Here is a 23,658-nt window from a genome sequence, read left to right as displayed (position 1 = left end):
TGGTTCCTGCTGATGGTCTCACAGCCTCCAGTGTTTTCAGGTGAAGGACTCTCTGTGGTGAAGTAATTTCCATGTATTTAGTTATTTCTGTACATTCAGTGACTTTCAGTGGATTTATCTTCCATGAAGCTGTCCAGCCTCTTCTTGAGAATCTGCACTTTTTGGTTGCCTTGAAATTAGTTCCTACTATATTATCTGATACCCCCAGTTCTTCTGCTGAAAGACGCTGTCAGTCTCTATTTGCTCCTTTCATGACACTTGTGATTGTATAGACCTCAATCCTACATCCTCTTCTAGCACAGGACCCAAAGTTACAGACCGTGCTTGATGTCTGAGCCTCAGAGGAGGTTGTTTCTGTCCTGTCCTGGATGGGAATCAGCTACCACAAATGCTCTGCGATGCAAGTCCTTGAGAAAAGAGGGAGTAAAGCCCCTTCCCTGACTGTCTGGGACCTCCCACTGCTATTGCCACAGGGAAAATTCAAAGTTTTGCCTAGACTGCTGGAAGTGCCAACAGGGAAAGCAAATATTTGTGTGTAAGACAACCCCGAAAAGATTAAGTGCAGATGGATGTCAATGGTGCCAGCAACCTGCGAGAGAAAGTGAAAACCGAGAAGGACGTGAAAACAGAACACCGTGTGGGAAAAAAAAAACCCAAAACCCCAAAGAGTAAAATGCAAAACAGATTAGAAGCAAATCAGGGAGAAGGAAAATTTCAACAGGGCTTTTTCCTTTCTCAAAGATTGCCAGCATGAAGACTAGCAAGAGGAGCACTGCAGCAGGGTCTCATCAGCATTAGCAGCTGGGGAGGCTCCCAGGGTGAGCACGAAGTAGGGAGGGGGTAGGAATATCAGCATGAGGGATGCAGCTTGGTGGGATGCTGCATGGACAGTAGATGCCTTTGGAAATTAGGAGGGTCCTGGAGGTGTTGAATATCTTTCACGGCCTTCAGTTCTTACCTCTTCAGCTCTGGAAGTCAATTGCTAGTTGGGGTAATGGTGATCCGTGGGAAGAGGTCTGGTTTTGTGAAGCTTGGCCCATGTTCCATGGGAGGAGAGCCGTGCAGTTTGGAAAGTATCCATCTCAGAAAATCATAAGTGGTAGGGCTGTCTAGACTAGTCAGGAAGGCGTGAACAAATAACCAGGGGAAAATAGAAGAAGAAGAAAAGAAGGCATGATTCTTCACCTAGAATTAAATTAAGATGTCAGGGAAAAAGCAAAGCTTCAAAGGATGCAAACAGAAGACAGTCTTAACTGATGTTATTCTAATGCTGTGAACTCTAACAAGGAGGGGAAATCAGACATGCCCGTTGTTGGACTTACATGCCGCTGCTGGAAGTGGGTGGGGAGATTTGTGATAGGAATGTTGCAATTAATTATTATAAATCTCTTTGTAATGACCATGTGGGCAGCACGCAGGTGTGTGTGAGGACCTTGGCAGCCTGACAAAAATGTAATTATTGGTTACGGAGTTAGCGGTGATACAGGAGCAAACACTCTTCGGCGCTTCATCGATCAGCAAAGTGCTAATTAGCGATTGCTAGAGGCTGCTGTGCTTCTCTGGAGAGGAAAGCAGCACATCCTAAAACACCTGGATGTGGTGTGGGTAGGAACATGGGGGAAAGCATCACTTACCTGGAAGATTGCAATTACAGTGAGGATTTCCTGACTCGGAAATCAAACCAGAACTGTTCTGCCTTAAATCTTTTTGTTTTGACCTGCAACTGGAAATTGGTAGCAATATACATCCATATAGCCCAACTTAAATATGCTGGTTTTTTAAATGGATAAAGATTGTTAATCTTTAGTTTGCCAGGGGTCATGAGGGACTCCCCATCACGGAAGAAGGGGTGGGATCTTTTTACTAGGAAAGATATACACTTACTGAGGTCATTTAGTGAGTGTAAGGGATTACTTGCAACAATTTTATACAGGAAATCAGATCTAATCTGGTTTAAACAGAACTTATTTTTGTTGCCCTCATTGCCCTATACTGGACCTGAGCTTTCAGCATGTTATTTTCTGGTTTGGCTAACAAAAAGCTTGGTTTTTGAGGCTGTATGCCATATAATGGAGAATTCAGTGCCCTTGACCCAAAGCCCATCCTTAGTGATTTGTTTCCCTGTGGGCCATGGGAAACCTTGTACAGCTATGATCACAAAAAAATCCCAACCACAGGGAACAAGAAGCAGCCCTGGAAACAAGGTCAGAAGCTGTCCAAGGCACCATTTTACGAAGCTCAACTACAGTTGAAGAGTCAGGGTGAGGAAAAAGCATTGCTGTATGGAGGCTGTCTTCTAAAATCAGTTCAGAACAGGAGCCTTTTAAAGTTCCCCATCAGATGCAATAAAACACGCTGTAGAGCAGCTTTGAAAACAGGGGGAAAGCAAGGGCCCATACATCTCCATCATAGCAGTGACAGCCAAGTACTGCTTGTCAGGCCTGGGTTCCTTTAAAAATGTGCTCTGAGCCCTTTCATGCTCTTAGTGTTGTTCACTGAAGTATTAAGGAAATGGGAAAGCATCCAGAAAACTGGTTCAACTCAGCTGACACCGTGAAGTTTAAAAAAGGAGCAGGAAGAAGATTGAGGTCTGCAGCACTCCACTGAGCTCCCACCGGCGCGGCGATGCATCATGCTGGTCCTTCTGGTGCAGCACCGCGCTTGGAGGTGTCCTGCATCTGTTGAAAGGGAGGCTGGAACAACACCTGCTCATGGCTGCTACAGGGTTTTTATGGGTCCTGATGGAAACAGGGAGAGGAACTTCTGAGGTAGCCTTCAGGAAGATTTTGCATCTGCTGATGTCACAACCCAGCTCATAAAACCACCCTGAGTGGGACGGGTGGGGTTCGTGGAGGTTCTGTGTATTCCCTTGGGGCAAATTAAGGTGAGATGACACCAAACAATTGAATACTGGCTTATAACTTTAATGCATATAATTTTTTAGGGGAAAAGGGAAATGTGGGGTATAAAATATGGAATGTAACAGAATTATAAAAGGAAAACAAATTACTTGGTGAAGACAATTAATGACAACACTACCACCTGCCAACAACACCAAATCTTACAGCAATGTGATAATGTCAGCATAATTTCCAGCAATACTAAGAAACCCACGGAAAACCACCGGCCACTGAACCTGCAACCGCTCACAAAACTTGCAATTATTTATCAGTACCAAAATGAACAATCTATGGAAAACCTGCTAAACAAGCCCCAAAAGGAGCTGGTATAAACTTTATAAGGTGTTGGCATATGTGCCAGACAGAGAGCGATCAAGAGATGCTTGAAAAGAAAAGGAAAGGAAAAGGAGAGAAGAGAGAGAAAAGTTTTCACCACTCTTTGGATCCTTGGAGATGAGCGTCGACATCTTGGGGGGGGGGGGGGGCTCCATCTTTTTTTACATCTTGGGGGGGGGGGGTTGCTCCATCAGTCCACATCTCAGGAGTCCTCTTTATTCACCTTTTATAGACAAAAGTTCTCAGGTCTCCACCTAACTTTCTTCAGTTAGCATAGGAAGCCATGGAGGTGTCTCCCCAATTAGCATAGGAAGCGGAGAGGGGTGTCTCCTTAATTAGCATGGGGAGAACCATCTTTCTGTGCATGTGCAAGAGGGTGAAGGGCAGCATTAACCCTTTCAACCAATTGAGTTGGTGGTCCTGCGGACCCTGTATTAGATTAACTTTGGCCTTGTTAGCAGGTTTGCTGCTTTGTTGTAAGAGTAAGACTAAGTGCTTTGTTAGCGAAGGGAGGAAAGCCTTCCGTGCATTCTTCACCTCTTCTTATCAGCAAGGAATAGGACTAGGAGTCTACAACTGAAATGCTTTGAGACATCACATCATTGCCTCATCAGGGCCTTGACAGGCAGCTGCAGTTTTCTGTAAAACTGCAAGAATAGTCCATTACAGCTGACTACAAGGAGCAAAAGTGCCCTGTAACATCACATTGCTCTTGAAGACATGGAAAATATTTAACAGAGAATTGATTGTATCTTGTCGTATCTGAGTAGAGCTGTGTCCTCTTCCTGGGAACTTCTGCAAGCCTTGCAGATGCTGTATGTGAATTATTTGTGTGCTGTAATCCTCATGGTGGTTTAATGCATAATACACGCAGGATGAAGATTGAGGAGTGCTCATCTGTGGTTGCTGCAGATAGGCTTTGTAATGGCTATTACTGTAACTTAATTATTCCTTAACCAGGATTTTTAAAGTCCAGGCAACCCACTCTGCATCCACTGTGTCACTGTCCAAGATTCAAAACTCAACTCAGAACTGATTAGGTGTCACTGCATATAACCCTTTGGGATTTAAATGGAGAGGACTTGATATTAGAAGATACTTAACTATCTGTTCAGGTAATGTAGAGTTTATTGCAGGATCCCTCCCTTTATGTCTTCCCTTGTTTGTGGTTTTGTGTAGACCTCATGAGCTATGAGTCATATGTACAAAAATAAAATAATACATGAGATGGAAATCTGCAGCTGCTTTCAGATTTTTTTGGATAAAAGTGGCTTTGTTAGTTCAGGGTACTGGTCTACTTTGAAGAGTGGTAGAGGTGGAACGTTGCTTTATGAGTTCTTCTTTCACCACTGTCTGGAGTAGACTTGTTTGGGATTGACCAAAGGGGCAAAAGGCTGTTTGCAAACCCAAGGAGGAGCCTGAACTTTGGGGTTCAGCCCAGTAGTTGAACCAACTGGTGTTTATGTTGGATTATCCCTTTAATTTTCTTGTTTCTTGATTATTGTTATGTATGCATCAGTTTTATTGTCTGAAAAGGCCTTTGAAAAATTAAGCTTTTAGACACCTGGGAAATATTCCCTCAGCAGTCGAAGGCATACACAAGGATGTTGCATGCATTTTCAGTAGTCTTCACTAAATTTAAGTGTTCAACTTAGTGACCTAAGACATGAGTTTACGTCCATCCAGCAATGACACCATTGACTTCAAAAGGCACGTGTAAGCTGACATGTGGCTGTTTCTTTAGCTGCTATCACATTACTTCTGATCTCCTTTCTGTCACCTTATCTAAATTGCTACCTGGTCATGTAAGCAAGTCTTAGACTCATTGCCTGGCATCTGTAGCGGAGCATCTCCTCAGATATGTCAGTCCCTGTCCCCTCACACAAAGCAGAAGTCTGGGGCAAACTCCATTTCTTGACATTTTTTAGTAGATCTGAACATCTGTGGCTTTTACTGAACTCAATCCAGCTCTAGCCTCCTGGTGTACCTGAAAATTATGTTCTGGTTGTGTCTGAGGGACTCACTTCACAGCTGGAGTATCCAAACAATTTTTATCGTCTCTTAAGGTGTGGATAGTCATTAGCAGAGCTGAGGGGCAATACTGGGATCCTTGTATCTACTCACTTCTTATTTCTAGACATCTGCCTTTCTTCACATGTAACTTTGAAATCACTTTCCCTGTCTCTTTGCCTGCATTTCATGTGTGGTATTTTGGGGAGAGCTCATTACAGCCAAGCTCAAGCGTAACCAGTGCTTAGTTACAAGTGCAAACATATTGTGAATGTCTGTCTTGCATTAGGATCTTTCCAGAAGGCATTAAAACGTAGCCAAAGTGGCTTCATGGGCTCTGCGTTGTCCCAGCACTTGTTGGTTGAACTGTTCTTAAAAAAAAGTGGGAGTTTGGGAGAGCGTGGATGTCAGCACCAGTAAGGATTTGCAGTGTGTCAAGTCGAGGGAAACAGGCAGGTTATTTTAGAGCCGAGCCAGCCCTCTTCTTTGCTCGAGCTTTTAACTGAAACTACAGGGAGAGAAAAGTAGTGAGCTCCAGTGGTAGATGGCTCTTTGGGGAACCGCCAGCTGCTATTTCTGGGTTACAATTGGATTACACAATCCTGGAGCCTCACGGCACATTCATCACCACCTCCTGTCTGCAGCCAAGCTGCGAGGGGCCCCCGTCAGCCCAGTGCTGAGACCTCGAGAGGCTGGAGCCAGCCCATCAGGAAGGATGGGAGGCAAGTGTGAAACTGGTTGTATTGCAGGCTGTGCAATGGTTGTGAGGGCTACTGTTTTCTGAAGTCTTCCCAAGCCACAGAGCTCAGGGAAAACACCTGCGGGAAGAGCAGCCACCCTAGGTTTGTCAAAAAGATGTGTCAAAGCAGTGCAATCTTCTTCATGACGGAATGAGCTGGATAAGTAGGAGACATACTTTGGCTTTGCAAATGGTTTGGTTCATGGAGAGGTTTTGGTGCACGCTGAGTAGATTCCTCCTGGGGGAAACACAGCTGGGCTGCTCCAGGTACCCATCTGGTGTGCACCAGCTCCTAGGGGGAACACAAAGGATCCATGACTGGTCCTTCATACAGCTGACCCCAGTTCCCCATATATTTGCTCCTCCCAAACACATCCAGAACTTCAGTGTGAAGACATGTTCCTATTGCTCCAGCTGACTTGCTAGTGTGGATGTAGCCAACAGCACCAGCCTTTTCCCAGTGAGTCTCACCTGAGACCTTGGGTTTCAGGCACCCAGGTCTTGCCATAGGTTCTGGCACATGTGGTTACTCGTCTCTACTGCCTCTTTTCTCTTCACTTCAAGTTGGTCCACAGGCAGATGTTCCAGCCACTTTACTGCCCCAGGCACAGCTCAGGTCATCACTGCTGCATTGGTCTGACATGACAAATGTGACAGAAGGGCTGGGGAAGTCCAGCATTGCCCATGGCTTAGTGAGAGATTTCTGTGTCCTTTTGCTGGAAGATATGACCATAACACCTTCCAGCTGACCAGCAGTGGCCTGAATAGTCTCAGCAGATCAGGAGCATCTTTAAGTTATCACATCAAGGCATTTGCTCTTAAGTTTCCAAAAAGCCTGATGCCTCAAGAAAAACTCAAGCTTCATTTTGTCCATGGTCGAGTGCAAGTTCTGCCTTTGCTCTCAGTTTGTATCCAAAGCATTTAAGAGACCCAGGTTCATCAATATGTTCACCGGTTTTCAGTAAGCTGTGTCTGAGTTTCTGCTTTCTGACAGCTCTGCCCAGAGTGACGCATTTCCCTGCACTTTCCTTCTGTGCAGGGATGGGTCTCCTTGTTTCCATTGAAAACCTCTGTGGTGCGGAGTCTCCTTTTATGTCAGCACATAGCAGGAATTACTTAATAAAAATCACTGAGGAGAAGAGTTGGAATTATCTTTAGATTTTGTAGCTTGGCTAAAAAATCTGGCTGCAAGCTAAAAGTTGACACATAAATCTCAGCCAGGAAATAATTTAATTTCTCTCCTTCCATCAAAACAGCAAACAACTCCTCCCCCTGCCAAACGCTTGCAAATTTTTCAATGGAAAAAAGGTTATTTTAGGAAGGGATTAAATACAGAAATGTTAGTAAGCAGCAGGATCTCTAGGGTGGGGAGCATATGGAAGGAAAAACACTTGAAATGATGCAATGATTTTTTATGATTTTTTTTTTTTTTGTGTGCTTCTTCACTTGAAATGCCTCACAAATATCCTGAGGGAGCAGCGTAGACCACCAGGTTGATTGTCTTTCAGTAATACCAGCTGCTATGAGATGTGTAGGTGCTGTATGTATGGTACAATGATGTACTTATTAACAGTGTTAAACAGACCAAATCAGAACTGAGAGATCTCTCTGGATGGGAATCAGATAAACAAATTGGTCATCCAGTCTTTCCAGCTGAGCTTGTGTTGGAGTTTACATGGGTTAACCCTAAATCACATCTGGTTGATGGAGAAAGGCCTCAAATACCTGCAGGAAAGGAGCTCTACCAATCTCTCCACTGGCTTAGTGCCCTGTTCTTGCTGTGCTCTTCCACACTCGCCCAAACTCCCGTTATTTTTTGTCCTAGCTGAAGAGTGAGAATAAATGTTTCCTTCCCTTCCTGTAAAAACCCCTCGTGTATTCTTCTGCCGGCTTCTCTGTTGGTTTATTGTCCCTTAGGGTGAGAAGAATAAGAGGTGTGACCATTGGCATGTTGCTGCCCAAATGCTTGCACCCGTTTTGTCCCTGTTAGTGTACGGTGCCTAAAGAATGGTTGGGTTTGTAATCCCATGTCCTGATGAGGGCAGTTGCTGGAAGTTGTACCTTCACTCATGCTTAAAACCTTTGGTCTTGAGGCTGTAACACTTGCCTGTCTGCCTCTTCCACAGGGTACAGCTGTAGCTGAGCAGAGGTGTGAATGTGTCCATGCCTTCTCCAATGCCCATTGCCAAGTCAGTGATGGTGCATCAAGCAGAGGGCACGGTTGTCCCATCTTGATGACAGGTGACTGTGTTCAACCAAATAATAAATGGCCCAGGTTTTAGCTGGTGAGACACCCTTCAGCTCCCAAAAAAAAAATATATTTTGCAGGTGGCGAAGTGACAGTCCACCATTTCTTAGTCCTTTTCAACCTACCAGGCACTTGTACAACGCCATGACACTTTCATTAAGCTGAGCAGGTCTGTCTTTGTCCTGCAGGCAAACAGGCTTTACAAATAAGCATTAAAAATGTAGAGAAAAAAATCATTATTTAATACCACAGAGATCTCTCTTTTCCCAGTGTTATAAACTTCTGAGATTGAAGCCTGGAATACATCACCTACAGCTCATTCTCCTGATTTCAGTATTTGAGGGAGTAAGTGTTCAGGATTGCAGCACATTTAACCACGTTACCCTTCTCTTCAAAGAAAACTTAAACTCTTGGTAAATCTCTTAGACACACAGGGAGATTTCCAAAAGTGTCCAATGATTCTGAGTGGGATCTGTGATCTTCCCAGCTTTGAAAATTCCTCCTATCTGTCATGAATGTGAGGCAGCACATATCCAAACCCCGTGGATGTTGCTCATCTGTCTAAGCCAAGAATTCACATAGCCAGGATTTTCCACTTCTTGGGTAATGTGAACTTAAATGCCTTGATCCGTGACACTCAGAGATGCAACTTTTATATTACAAATTTTATTGACTAAACCCCTAATTTTTGAAAACTCAACTAGTGCTGGGCAATTTTTCCAGGATCCCTACTAAAAAATGAGTTTCCAGCTCTCAGAAACAAGGCTGCAGTGGTAGGCAATGCCTAGCAGTACCATTCATGGGAAAATGGGGTTTCTGGGCTCATACTCTGAATTTGCACAGAGAAGCACAAAGACCGTTCTGTGTGCAAGTGAAGTATCTCACCATGAGTCCTGGCTCGCCTATCATTCCTGTCCCCAAACTATCTGGGCTTTGAATACAGACTGTTCTGATCTGGAATACAACAGCTGAGAAAACTCTAGAAATCACAGATGTCCTGTAATCCCCGTTTTTGGAGATGGAGAATTGAAGCACAGAGAAACTAGTTCTGGGACTGCTTTTCCCCTAACCGATTATTGCCCTCTCTGTAGTGGAGACATCCAGTTCCTTTTCTCTGATTAGGACATTAATTTTATCTGCTCTCTTTGATTAGGTGTGAAGTGTGCGTGTTGCTTAATGAGAACAAGCTGTTCAGATAACACGTCTCAAAATAATTGCAATTTTGCTCTTCCAAAATTACCATTGCCAAAAGACAAGAAACGTCTCCTAGTTAAGGGACTACACTGCAGCCCAAGTCCTGGCTTCCTCACAGTGAGTTTTGGTGGTTTTTGTCCTTTTTTTTTATTACTATGATATTAGGCAATTCTTGGGTTGTGTGGATGGTGCCTGATGTGGGTACTGTGATTGCTGCTGCAAGAGAGGTGGGAGCAATTCAGATCACCTGCTTTTCCAGGCTCTCCAGATCCTGGCTCTTGCTATTGCTAGAGTGATGTAATACAAAGTGTAGATAAAAGTGAAAGTGTAGATAACTTCTGTGTCAGAGAATTGCGAGACAAGAAAAATTAATATCCACAGAAGAATTTTGGACTGTTAGAAAAAATTACTTTCGTAATAATTTTTTAAGCCTTCATATGAACACATACACAAATGGTAACACAGGCTTACAGGGATATATTTGCTACCTGCCCCTACGTTTTTGGCCAGGAACAACAGCAGATTTTACAGGTGAGTGCACATGGCAGCAGGATTTTATGAGATTTTGCAGACCACAGGGCACTTATTCACCAAAGAGCCAAAAACCAAAGCAGTGCATGACTGAACTGTAGCTCAAAGGTATTGCTGTGTGTTCCTGTGTGGTGGTGTGGCACTTGCTGTGTAATTATCTCGCTCCAACACAATGATTAATTTAGGATTAAACAGTCGAGAGCCACCGTTGTAACATTAACCAGCAGTGGAGTGGGTCCTCTATAGTTTGTATGCTTGCAGGGAAGAATTCACCGCAGGGCATCTGTCACCCTGTGGACTTTTTGTCTGGTGTAGCTGTGGCTGCAATCCTCCTCCTGAAATCAGGCTGGAAAGAGGGCTCCAGGCTTGTGCATATGGGGACACCTGACTCACACTTACTTTCCGTGGGCATTGTAACCAGTCCTGTGTGAAAAGCTTTTCCTTGTATAAGGCAGTAAGTTGTGCAGCACGCAATGGAGGTTTCTGATGCTTCTGTGTCTACAAAGTGCAGCAAAGCAGCAGGGAGAGACTTTGGTTATTAAATATGATGCTGGTTTTCAAATATAACCTTGACCCAAAATTTCTATTGAGAATTGAAATACTGGCACAGGACCAGGACCCTATCTGAGGGATTGTACTAGAGTGAAACAGCAGCTTTTGACTCCTGTGGCAACTGCCATTAATGACCCAAATGCTTAGAGCCATTCAAGCACAGGCAAGCAGGAGGGTGGTCCCCTAAATACCATGTCTCTGCACCTTGAAGACTGGCTATTTGCCAAACCCTGCCATGCTCACTGTAGCCTGTTGCCCATTTATTGCATCTGGGGTGGTCTGGGGCCCTTTCAGGATTTATAGCCCATGCAGCGGCTGGAGTCGTGGACAGGCTGCTCTGAGCTGCCCGGTGGGACAGGAATATCTGTGAGTAGCAGTGAGCTCCCGTCAGCCAGATGTTAGTGCTTGGAGCTTGTTATTCAGAGCTGCTGATTTGTCTCTCAGGCATTTTGCCTCCTCCGTTCCTTTCTGGGTGTGCTGACGTTAGCCAGAGAGCGCCTGCAGATCGCAGATGTTTGTTTTTCCATCCCTTTGTCTTTGCTTCTTCAACCTCACGGAAGCTTTTCCACTTCACCGCCGTGGCAACCTGTGGCACTTCTGAGCCTGGATGAGGGCTGAGCCTGGTCGTCCGCCGTGCAGGTGCCTGTTTGTCGCCACTCCCTCTGTCACCTCTCCCGAGGCTGCTTTGCGTGGGGCACAGCAAACAGCTTCTTGCTGAGGTCTCCTCTTTGCTCTGGGCTTGCAGAGCAGCTCGGGAGCAGATGCAGATGCCCTTTATCAAGCCCCTGTGCTTCATTCAGTCTGATTGCAATGCCACTGCCATCATTTCCCTCAAGATCTCTTATTGCTTATAGGGAAAGGGTTCATTAGAGCCTCTTGTCCGACTCCTGCCGTGACAGGGGTGTCTCCAGCTGTGTGCGCAAGGACAGTGTCAGGGTTGTTTCCATACTAAGCTCTGTTTTAGTGCCTGCTTCCCTGCTCTAAATTAGTTACTCTGACTCATCTTCGGGAGGAATTTCTATCTCTCCATTGGCTGTAGAAGGAGCCCAGAAAACAACAATTTTTCCTACCCAGCGTCTAGGTTAGATACATTAAGTAGGGTGGTGCAAAGACTGCCCCAAGGGAGCCACCAAGCCCGGTTGAATACAGGTCTGTGAATGCCCTTTTCACTCCCCCCACTTTCCTGCACTCAATCAGACTGGACAAATGAAGTGAAACAGCTCTGGCAGCTCCCAGGGATGCTCAGGAGCGATGCAGACACCTCTGCTTCCCAGCGGCACCGGAGGACATCAGGTTGCCCTGGGGCACCTGCATTTGCTCTTTGAAATCCAGAAGCTGTGCACAGCAGCTGTGCAGGCTCAGGGCTTCCAGCCGAGCCTGCAGCCAAGGAAATCCTATCTGTTTGTAAAGGCAGCTGAGCTGGAGCAGCTTAGGTGAAGTATGAAGCCAAGACGTCCAGAGTGGAGGGATTTATAGGGCAACATGAGTTTTATAGACATTATGTTAACTTTAAATGTTTGCCTTTCTCAGCACGGGTTGTCCTCCTGTGCACAAAACTTCCCCTAGGTATGATATATTTGCTGGGGAGGAGAGATGGACACCACCTGCAGTAAACGTCCCTGTTTCTGTGTTTTCTTGAGAGGCAACATTTAATGCATTGCAGTCACACTGTGGCCATTTGCAAATACCCATCCACACACAGCCTGCTGGGATTTGCTCTGCTTCTCTCTTTCCTCATTTTGACTTGGAAGTGATAGAGAAGTGAAGGTTTTTTCATATAATATGTAGATTATATTATGAATTTACTGGTCCCAGTCCTTCTCTTTTCGGCAGACAGGATGCGGGCACTGAGCATTTGCGCTCTGAACCTGCCAGGGATTTACACAGAGGTCTGGCATTGCCTTTCCCACTGAATGCTTTGAATTCATTAAGCTCTTAATCAACCTTGTTTCACTGTTTCCGTGTGTACCCCGTCCTCCCAGAGCTCACATCTCCCACCTGTTGTGTTGTGCCTCTAACAGCTCTGTTTAATCTAAAGCTCAGCCTGCAGACAGCCATACGGCACCTGCCACACCGGAGCATCCATCACCTCTGCTAGCATCCCCAGGGAACTCCTATGAGTTGTTATACATTAGACTGATGTAAACCATACTTAAACACCCCAAACCAGACATAACCCTGTTTCAAACTGATATTGTTTTCATGCAAATGAATATTGGTAAAAATATATGTTTTGTCACCAACTGATGCTGGTTTTCAGCTTCAGCTGCATCTGAGGATTGTGTGTTTGAGTAAATTGTACTTCCCTCACTGCTACCCTGCTGTAGGGTGTATCCCATCTGCTTAACAGGACCATTAAATTAAATGAAGTTTCTAGGAGCTATTGTAACACAAGCTAGGAGTCAGCTCATTCAAAAATCAACACCGACATTTCAATAGATTGGAGCAATGCGTGAGATGCCGTGCTGCTCTGATCAGCAGTTTCTCATTTCCCTGCGTTCCCATCAGTGAGAGGAAAGGACACAATACACTCTGTTTCTGAGTCTTGCTGGCTTTATCCCTTCCTTGGTATTTAATTAATTCGCTGTGTGTTTGTGTGGGGGGAATGGTGACCTAATCCTATTGCAATACAAGCCAAGCAAAACAAGTTTAGAAGGAGACGTGGTCACACAGCAACTTTCAGTGGGAGAACAATATACTTGAGGTAAGGTATATTGGCAAAGTAGTTTCAGGCGTATCAGACCTAATTAGTTTTATTGTAATAATAGTAATACTAGGTGGGAAAAAGCTGAGCTGGAAATTAAAGTGGATAGCAAGTTTTGGAAAGTTTGGTAGCTGTGGAAATGGAAAGTTTCTGTACAAGTTATTGAAAAAAAAGCCTCTTACCCAGACTTTTAAAGCACAGCTGAAAATGCAACCCTAGCTCTGAGACAGAAATGAAAAAAAAGGAAAAAGCAGTAACTCAGTAACTCAAGGATTTTCAGAATTCAGGCAGAGCAAAATGCGGAAATCTATGAAGCAGCCTGTCTTGCGAGATAGACTTAAAAACCTGTTTGTTTTCAGAACCTAAATTGTTTCTAACAACAGAGAAGATATTTTTTTTTTCCTTACTCAAAACATTTTCCTTTAAGCTCAGCATAGTTGGGCTGGGTAGCGCACTTTAACGTCCAGCGTTGTTTATCTATAAGTATACAGCTTCATCCATGCCTGCACTGTGGATTCTCCAGGAACAGGACAGAGGTGTATCAGGAATATCTACCATCCATGCACCGTACCTAGAAGGAACCATAGCAGATGCTCCATTACCTTGGATTGTGTTTGCAGTTTATATCTTGCAAATAGATTAAAAAACGGTTCATTATATCACTGGCCACCTTGAGTATTTTTGGTGGAGGGGTCAGCGGGGTGTGCCATGGGTCTCAGCAAAGAGGCTGGCAGGGTGGCACTGCCTGTCCCGGGGGGGCTAAACCCCTGGGACAGCTCTAGGACCTTCCACTTCCCCCCAACCCTGACCCATCTCAGCAGGCGTGCATTGCCCAACCTGGAGCGGGGAGCAGTGCCAAAAGCTGGGAAGCTCTTGGAAATGCGGAAAGCACAAGGTACGGGGCTGGTGGAGCTGAGCACGGAGCCCAATGCTCGGTGGCTGCAGCCAGGCGAGGAGGAGGACGGCTGCTCCTGCTAAATCACTTAGACGCGAGACTTTGCTGCTGCTCCCCTCCCAGATCCACCATCGCATTCCTGTGGCATCTTGGGCGAATCGCTCGGAGAAACGTTTTCAAAGGAAACAAAGTGCGAGCGCAGCCACTCCACCCCAGAGCGATGGGGAAAAGCAGCCGGCTGGCTCTTGGTGTGCTTCCCTCATTGCCTGCGTGGTCAGTGAGGAGAGGGAAGGGACTTGGAGATGCCCCAGAGTGAGGTCCTTCCCTCTTGATTTATTTTTCTCTTCCTGGAGACCTTCTGTCTCCCACTGCCTGGGCAGGGAATTTAGGGATTTACTGTCAGGACTGACTTATCTGCTCACTTGGCACAAGTGAGGTGCCTGTGGTAGGCAGCCTGGCTCATACCCTACATCTTTTTTTTTTTTTTTTCCCTTTCCTGTCTTCTTGATTAGCATGGTTTCTATTCTCATTAAACCATTGCCTTTTTTTCCTTTGCAAGTCTAGGGAATAAAGTGCTGATCCCTTCCTGGGTACTGCCAGTGACCAAACCAAATACTGTGGAGACACACTGACACATTTCCACCTCCATCCTCAGTCTTGGCAGAGGAGACTGGGTGCAACTGTCACCTGGTATCTTTGCATCCTCCCCCCAGCAGTGTCTCAGGCTTTAGGGCTCAAAGTGTCTGGGGAAAGCAATGCCACAGGATATGCTCTACACATGGTTTTGGGGCCAGGGACCTCTCTCCAGGTATGTCCAGGGTTGAGAATCTTTTCACCAGCTCTCAAGTGCCTCCTAATACCCCTGTGTCCTCTAAAACCACCTCCAGTCTGGGGGCAGCAGTGCAAGACTGTGAGTTGGAAGGCAAAAGGTAGGGCTTTGAAATGAATGCCTGCAACACCCACTGCTGATGAGAGCCGCCAGCAATTCACACACCTTGCCAGAGAGGAAGGTCTGGTTTTTCAAAGTACTTCATCACAGGGAAGTATATTTTTTAAAAATCTGTTGTTCAGCTTAAGATCATTATTTTTAAAAAACATCAGAAGAAAAAGAATATGTTGTGAGCGTTCTTCCTTGTGAAAAACACTCTTCCTTGTAAGCAGACCATCCTCTGTGCTGAGTCAGTGTCTTGGTGGAGCTGCTGGCACTCGAGCCTTACGTCACAGCTTGTAAACACTGCTCACATTTTCCAGATACATGGGCCCTTCTCAGCTGCTCAGGGGGACATTGGGGCCAAGAAGCACCCAAGAGACCTGCCAAGATGCTGTCCAAGAGCTTCCCCTGGCAGGCCCTCTGACAGTTCTTTGGGTGGTTTTCCACCAAGCAGTGGTTTGATGGAGATTGGAACAAACAGAACTGTTTTTAAAGACTCCCGATTGTCTGTGGACATGGATTTGGGTCTGTTGCCAGGGCAAGGTTCTCCAAATTCCAAGAAAACTATCCGTATGTTGCCCTTGCAGCCTGCCGTGGGTAGTCAGTGATGCCAGCTGCCATTTCAGGGACTCAGTTGGGGATCTGTCTCAGTCTGAGCTAGGTATATAGGCAATAGAGAGGGGTCCCTAAAAAGTTGTCCACATGAGGTAGGTGTCTAAGGTAGGCAATAAGTCTCCCCTTGGACTTTCCCATTCCTCTCTGATGAGGCTTGGGAAAGCTGAGATGATTTGCACTGACTGGCTGCCTCTTAGGAGTTTAAAGTTAAAATCTGCTTTTAATGAGTAGTAAAATGGGAAGAAAGACACCATTTGAGGAGCCAAGACACCTCGGAGTGGGCGTAGCCTGGCAGAAGTTCCCTGCAGGTGGTGCTTCATACCCCAATGAAGTCCCCATCGCCAGTATTTCAAAGGGAGACTTGTGCCACAAGCCTTACACCTCCCATGGAAAATGCTGACCCAGCATTCAGTAAGATAAGGAAGATAAGAACAACTGCCATCTTTTCTTTCTCCATCCAGGTCTTATGTGATTCATATGAAGTCCTAGGGTGAAAACCCACCTTGTCCCCATTAATGGCAGTGATGCTGGAGCTTCCCTCAGGATTCCCGATTCGGTACCTCTGAAAGGTGCGGTCTTGCAGCAAGAAAAGGTGGTTTAACCCAGTACTGCCATGCCCCCCCCCCACTTCACCCAACATGATGGTTTAACAGTGCTGACAGGGGCTTTTCCACACTTCAGAGGGAGTGTTACTCTTGGCGGAAAAGTTAAGGGTTGGCTGGAGGTTAAGCCACTCCATCCCAAACCCAATACCCTCTGCTGCCAGACCTCTCCTGCTCTCCTTCGCTGCATCGTCCGTCTTTCTGTCCAACATGCTCACTCCCACACAGCCTGCCCAGAGGGGCTGAACAAGAGGGCAAAGTGATGCTCAGAGTCTGAAAGGTGGCCATGGCAAAGCAGGGCTCAAAAGGGGACCTTCCTGGCCAGGAGAGCTGAAAATTGTCTGCGTGAGCCGTATCGTGTCCTTATCAGCTTCCCCAGGACCCAGAGCCCTTCCTCTTGCTAAGAGCACAGAAGGGGTTAGGGAAATAAATTCTGGTGGAGTTAAAGAAAAATAAAGAGCTATGTTTGGCTCCTGAGCCCCTTGAGAGAGAGAGCGCATGAATTATTGCTGTGTTGAGACAAACAGAGCTGGAGGTACGCACTTTGTGCCGCATAAGGTGTCGGTTTAAAATGTTTTATGTAACTTAAACAGCAGTAAGTGCAGAGCAGCAAGTCAGTGTGCAGCAAATGGTCAGTTTTTACCTTTTCTGCAGAGGAGATTTATAGCAAGGAAGGGCGAGAGGAGAACAGTGTGGAGATGAGCTGAGCTCACTGGGGTGCAGCGTGGAGGAGGCTCCGCAGCAAAGCAGGAGCTGTTCTTCCCAACCTGCAGCGCTGGGGATGCATTTCCAGAGAGAGACACTCTCATTTCTTCCACTGGACACTGGTGGGGCGATGCTGGGTCTGGGATGCTGAGGGAGTATCCCAGCTCGACACTGCTCCAGTTAGCAGGGCGGGTCAGGAGGAAGATTTGAGGGAAAGAAACCAAAGTGACCCATGCCCAGTTCTTCTAAAAACACATCGTGTCCCTGCAGAGATCAGGTCTTACTGTCACACATTTTAAGACACTCCTACAATCATCTTGCCTGATGATGCCCTACATCTAAATGTCCAAAAATACTGTCTGATGTGAAAGATTTTTTTAGGAGATCTGAAATAGAAAGACTTTTAGGTAGTGGAGCTCCAAAGCTTTTTAGCTGTGCTGCCCATAGGGAGTGTGCACAAGGAGCTACCTAGAACTCAACTTCTCTCCTTTTGGTAAATGAAGGGCAAGATTTGGGTGCCACTGATGGGTTTTGAGTGACTTGAGCTCTGTAATGCATTTATGGCCAATTCGTGGTGGATGAACATTACCATTGCACCTTTATCCATGGGGTGTTTCCTAGCCACTGTCCCATTCAAATGAAGCATACAGAAGGCAGGTATGTGTGTCTGTCAATCAGACATGTTTGGTCAGTTCAAGGTGTTTGGTAAAGGGCTCACATGCCTGTAATGTGATGCTCTGAAAATCAGTTTGATTTGTTATAGTGCTGATTTGTTTGACAGATGGACAGATTTTGTAAATCATCTAGATGTGGTGAAACTTAAAGCTGGGTGTATTTCTGACAGGGTGTTTCAGACAAATACTCAGATATATTTACGTTGTATGGTTTCACAGCGGTAGGCTGTCTGGGATAAATCCTAAAGAGCTGTGTGGTTCTTGTGACATCTCCTGGTACCACTCTGGACCAGAGTTTAATCACTCCTGCGGACGCCTTGCTAACAAAACTGAGGAACAAGCAGATGTGCAGACAGAGATCTCCAAAACAAACAATTCCTCTGAAGTGTGAGTTACTAGAGAATGTAACTTTTGAAGGAAACCTAGAAAACTAACCCATAAGTTTTTCTAAGGAGCATTTCCTGGTCCTTCTCTCCATTTCCCAGGTCTATGGGCACTTTTGCCATGCTAAGTGCAGCGTTCCAGAGCTGTTGCTTAACTGTCTGCTGTTGCTACCATGTGGGAATAGGAATTGTCAGCTATGCATCCTTTCCCATCTTTTTCTCCAGTGGCACCAAGCTGAACTATGTCCTCAGTGACTTACCTTGCTGGATGGAGATTTCATTATCCCTTAACCACTGCATAAAAACCCCCAACCCTGCCCTCTCCAGTGTACCTGATGTGGCAAGCTGTGGTGGGGAATGGAAGCACAGGCCATTCCCAGAAACAAAATCCAGTTCTCTGTAGCTTTTAGCATTGCCTTTGGACTAATGTCTGATCCTGATGGTCACCAAGTGCAAAGTGTGCACATTTATGGGTGCATGAGACCAGACAAAATGGGGTGTGAAATTCCTGTCTGTAGATATGCTCCATAGGAATGACTGCGCAATGCAGGGATATCTCATCTGGCTGTAAACAAGAAGTATGCAAGTAGCAACATGGATCAAGGGCTGGTTAACTTCTCACCTCTTTGTGCAGCAGCTGAGTTGGTTATACAGGCTGTGCTGAGCTCCTAGCTGCTGCAGTTGCACGGTTCTCAGCGCCAGTTTAAAAATAGCTTGGTTGCACCCATATGAACTGTAGCCTGAGCAGTAACATCAAGGCTAGGACAGCACTCACATTTAAGCATCATCCCCATGGCAGAGCCCTGTGAAAAATGCTGTTTGTAACCATCTAGTGAGAATGTGAGGACTCCACCTTCTTATTTTTCCCCATGCAGAAGGAACAAAGAGTTTATTTTTTGTCTGGTAGTCTTGTGATTGCAGGCAGGCATCCAGTTATCAAGCTGGGCTCTTCCCATCACCTGCCCTGCTGGTAAGCAAAGCTGTGTGTGTCTGACAGTACTTCAGCTTTTTATAACTGTCTTCGGGTATCTCCAGATAATTTAAGCACTAAACTGTGGGTTTCAGACTGGAAAGTGAGGACCTGGAAGAGGAATAGCATAAGCAAATGAGCTGGCTAGCTTTTTGATGGTATTTGAGATGCTTCTGAGTGGCTTTGTAGAGCTGGACTACCTCTGCTGACAGAGCACCAACCTCTGTCAAAAGCTTTGGGAGCGCCTCTGGGATGAAGCTAATGCCATCCATGATATCCACCATCAGACGTTGCCATTCCCCACCAGCCAGCCCAAAAAGATGAGACATGGTGGGGTTCACACAACCTTGCACTTCAGCTGCATGTATTGTTTGTTCCTCTGCGTTGGACTTTGTCGTATGCCACGCCTATCACTGCATCAATGGAAAATGCAAGAAAACCCTCATGAAGCAGAGTTTCTACCTCCTGTCTTCCCAACAAATGTCTCTTCCTAGCTCAGTGCTCTCCTTTGCAGGGATTTAAATACAAGAAGTGTTCTGCTTGAAGTTTTGCAAGCATTTGGCAAGCAGAAAAGCCAAGAGGTGCTGGCTGTTTTCAAATAGCACTTGGAATGAGCTGTGGTCAAAACCAAATTCCCTCTCTTTAGCACAGTTCCTGGCCCTCTGTATGTGAGCTTCCAGTCTCCCTAGCATGCATTTACAAAAGAGCCCTGGTGAGAGTACGGTTGGGGCAAGCATTTGCCTTTTAGAAAAGCATTGCGGTGCTTTCACACAAGAAGCAAGAGCTTGTGGGGACTGAAAGCAGTTGCTGTGTTTGTGTTGACTGGCTGTGGTTTTCAGCTGCTGGTGTTTTCCAAAGCAAATGAAATGTTAATCATCAAAGTGGGTTCCCTCCCCTACTTCCAGTTGTTGAAAATACTACAGGATAAGATGGAAAGAAACATGTAATCCTTCATCATCACAGTGAGGATTTACTTGTTTATTTAGATTCCCTCTCTGTTCCAAATGTTCTGCCAGATAAAGTCCATCCAGGCTCCAGGAGTGCTTACACACATTTAAAAAAAATCTAGATGTATATAGGAGATAAATCCAGCAGAAGACACTGCCTTTCCTCACAGCACACCAGGGCAGCAATCAGCTGAAAATCCCACTTGCACAATAAAATATCTCAGGATGCTTTTTGTAGGAAAAAAAAAAAGGAGGTACATCATCCTGGGCAGAAATAGGTTTCCATGGTGGCTCCTCTAGACCAGAAACTTTGTGGTGGGGCTGTCCTTGAGCCCCAGGCACCTCCTCTTTTTCTGCTTGGAAGATGTTGCCCAGGTAGAAAACGTGGAACTTGATGCCTTTGTAGACAATGAAACGAGAGAGACGAGTTCAGAGGGTGATTCTTCCCACTGCCCTAGGAGGTGGAGATCACCCTCTTGAAGGGTGTCTCTCCCTGCAGACATTACAGGGGAAACCCAAAGAGAGGAGCCCAAATGTGTGGCTCCCTTTTAGCTGCTTAAAACAAGGCAGCTAAATCCTGTCCCATGTAACACTGTGCATCAGGAGCTCAACTCCTTTGCACTGAAACTGGTCGGCAGCCTTTGTAGCTGGTGTTTCCCATCCCATTCCTATTACTGTACCTACAAACACGAAGCAAGTCAGAAACAGGAGACTGTAGACGTGGCATTCACACATAGATGAGATGATAAGATGAGATGAGATGAGATGAGATGAGATGAGATGAGATGAGATAGACCTCTGGGTCATCCTAGGACGAGGTAGTAGAGGAAGAACAATTGTCCAACAGATATTTTACATTTGGACCATCATCCAGCCCAGGGGATTTGAAAATGCCCTGTGAGCTGCTCTTCTAGTGATGCGTTGGGTGCAGCACCACTGAAGCTGTCTCTTTTTTTTTTGCCTAAGAGTCACAGGTATGAGTGGACATCAAGAGCTTGATATTCCTACTGGGGACAATACTGGTAATGGGTAGAATGGGAGGGGCAGTTTTCAGCCAGTGACTGAAAAAAATAACTTCTATTAATTTTATGGGATCTTGAATGCTCCTAGAAATGGCTGTGAATTTACCCCATAGGGTTTCATCTGAAAGAAATCCATATGATGAAATATTTAAGACAGCTCTGTTCTTGAAAAGGCAAAACCAACCAGTTCTGTGTTTTGCAGGTGCTGTCTGCATTTCACATGTTGACAAAAAGAGCAAAGGGCAGGCTCTTGTCAAAATCTGGAGTTTCTGAAGGGCTGCTAAGCTGAATCAAATCTAGAGTTTTCCAATAGGAAATAATAGGACACAAGGAAATGGAATGACACTGTGTCAGGGGAAGTTCAGATTGGACGTTAGGAAAAGGTTCTTCACTAGGGAAGGAGGCTGGTTACGGGACCAGGCTGCCCAGGGAAGTGGTCACGGCGCCAAGGAGTGCCTGGATGATGCTCTTAGTCATATGGTTTAGTTTTAGGTAGTCCTGTGAGGAGCAGGGAGTTGAACTCAATGATCCTTATGGGTCACTTCCAACTTGAGAGATTCTATAGTTCTATGAATAGCGACACTCCTTGGCTTGAACTCCAGTTTCATACCAGAAATAGGGCATCCTTCCTCCATAAATTCAATGTAGCCTCAGTGGGCTGGTCAGGTCTGTCAAAACAGCTCATAAAAGTAATTGTGAATCACTAGTGTCATTAAGATCTACAGTTTTGCGTTTCATCTGACTACAGAAATGAAACAGAGGATTTTAACAGAAAATGTGTAAAAAAAAAAAGTAGAACTTAAAAAGAAAAGTATTCTTTTGAAGAGCTGTGAGGTGTTTCAAGGAACACCTCAATTAACCCTTGCTTTAATAAATTTTTGCATAAGGCTCACCCATTCTTATTTCATTTCTGCTTTCCCTTCAGCTCATGTGCTCCTCAGTCCAGAAAGCCCTGTTTGAGGAGGAGGACAGAGTGAAGAAGCTGCAACAGAAGGTGGCATCCCTGGAGAAACGCAACAAGCAGCTGCGAGATCGAGTGAAGAAAGTCAAGAGGTCTCTCCGGCAAGCCAGGAAAAACACCAGGCACATGGAGCAGATGAACCGAAAGCTCAGCGAGAAACTTTCCTCTGCAGGTGGTCAAATCCCCTATATTAACTCCTTAAAGCAGGAGAACTCCCATGCTACCTACCTTAAAGTATAATACAAGGGTAAGTGCTCAGGCAATTTTTGCCTGCATTAGATCAGGATCTGGCCCTCACACCTTGTCTACACTGTGCTTCAAACCTTACATGGCAAATGAATCTGAACTTGCTTTAGACACAGTGCTAGATTCAACAGGAATGCAAAATGGATTTGGCTCCGTGTTGGAGGCACAGCCCAAAGCCATGTCCTCTCTGTCCTTGGTGGACACAGGGCCAGACTGTAATCTGTGCTTCTCCACCCTCACCCTCCTCCACTTCCATCACCAGTTTTAAGTTGTCTTTGACGAAAGTGACAGTTCAGCCCCGTGGGCCATTGCAGGCACTTGACACAGGAGCTCTTCTTGGAAAGATCTGGTGCCAATTTACCTCCTCCACATGGGCTGGGCAAGAAAAGCCAGGGGGGGATACATGGAAATGGATGCTGTGGGAAGTATGGAACCACAAACGGTCTTTGCTTCATCATTACCCCCAAACCCCCATCCTCCCTTAAGCTTTACTGAACTCTACATCCAGTGTCTGAGCAAAGGCTGTGTCTGGGACACATAGTTTGGGCCCCCCATCAAAATGAAGCATAGATGTGCCCAGACTGTCTTAAGACTGTTTCTAAATACCCCTAAATTTTCTAAATAGAATAGCTAATATTTTTTACTTTACCAGGAAGTGCCTCAAGTGTCTCAGTAACTCCTTCAGGTGCCCTTATCGTTGCCCAGCCAACAGGGTTGGAAAAAACATCATTTCGGGACTGTGTCTAGGATCTAATCCAGCTCCTGCAGTCTGGAGCAGAGTTAGCCTGACTATTAGTGAGTGCTGGATCAGGCTCGGCAGATGATTTCAGATCCCATTTTCACGCAGGTTTAATTTACAGTGTAGATAAGGCTTCAAGTTTTGTAATCACTGTTTGAGGTAAAATGGAGGTTGCTGGGCAGCCTCACTTAGTTACACTTAGATACTGTAGACACCACATCAATATCAGCAGGGCATTAAAAATTAAGGTAGTTTATATATGTATATATTTTAAAATCCTATAGAAAATATTTTTATTACACATCTGATATAGTCTAATTTCTTAAAATATGAAGTAAATCCCATTTCTTGGTTATCTCATTAAAAAAGTGTCCATCATGTCTTTATTAGACATCTACAAACTGACTTCTGCTCAGGCAGCATAGGTTAAGGCATCAGTATCCACGGCTGATAACGTTTTCAGCTGTGTTAATGTATGAGAACATGTCTTGGGTCTTGGCACTCAACCAACCTCCATAACAGAGCACCATGGGAGAGAAAGGTAGAAGAAGGGTTTTTTGTGTTTTCCCTTCTCTAAATACTTTTTCTTACTCCAAGGATGAGACTGGAGTACAGATATGCTCCAAGCTTTTTGACAGGAGCAGCCGGCCCTTGCCCAGCCCCAGGCAACACTGACAATCTGCCAGGGCTAAACCTGATTTGTACAGGGTGGACTGATCCAGATGAGCTTTAACATAGAGGTGAGGCTCTCAGA

The 23,658-nt window shown here is 45.5% G+C and overlaps 1 protein-coding gene across 1 annotated transcript in view; it reads left to right on the top strand.

Annotated features, from left to right (window-relative positions):
* Positions 1 to 22,159, top strand: part of CCDC3 (coiled-coil domain containing 3) — a gene marked incomplete at its 5' end in the record, with an annotated part of 40,847 nt that extends 18,688 nt beyond the window's left edge. The window contains one exon of the mRNA XM_010083151.1: positions 21,884 to 22,159. Coding sequence (XP_010081453.1) covers positions 21,884 to 22,159 — 276 coding nt within the window. The remainder of the gene's footprint in view (positions 1 to 21,883) is intronic.
* Positions 22,160 to 23,658: the final 1,499 nt, after the last annotated feature.

Source organism: Pterocles gutturalis, unplaced genomic scaffold (genome assembly GCF_000699245.1).
Source record: "Pterocles gutturalis isolate BGI_N339 unplaced genomic scaffold, ASM69924v1 scaffold20060, whole genome shotgun sequence".
NCBI classification, from domain to species: Eukaryota; Metazoa; Chordata; class Aves; order Pterocliformes; family Pteroclidae; genus Pterocles; species Pterocles gutturalis.
Note: the sequence above shows the minus strand (reverse complement) of the source record. Positions and strands in the feature narration are given on the sequence as shown.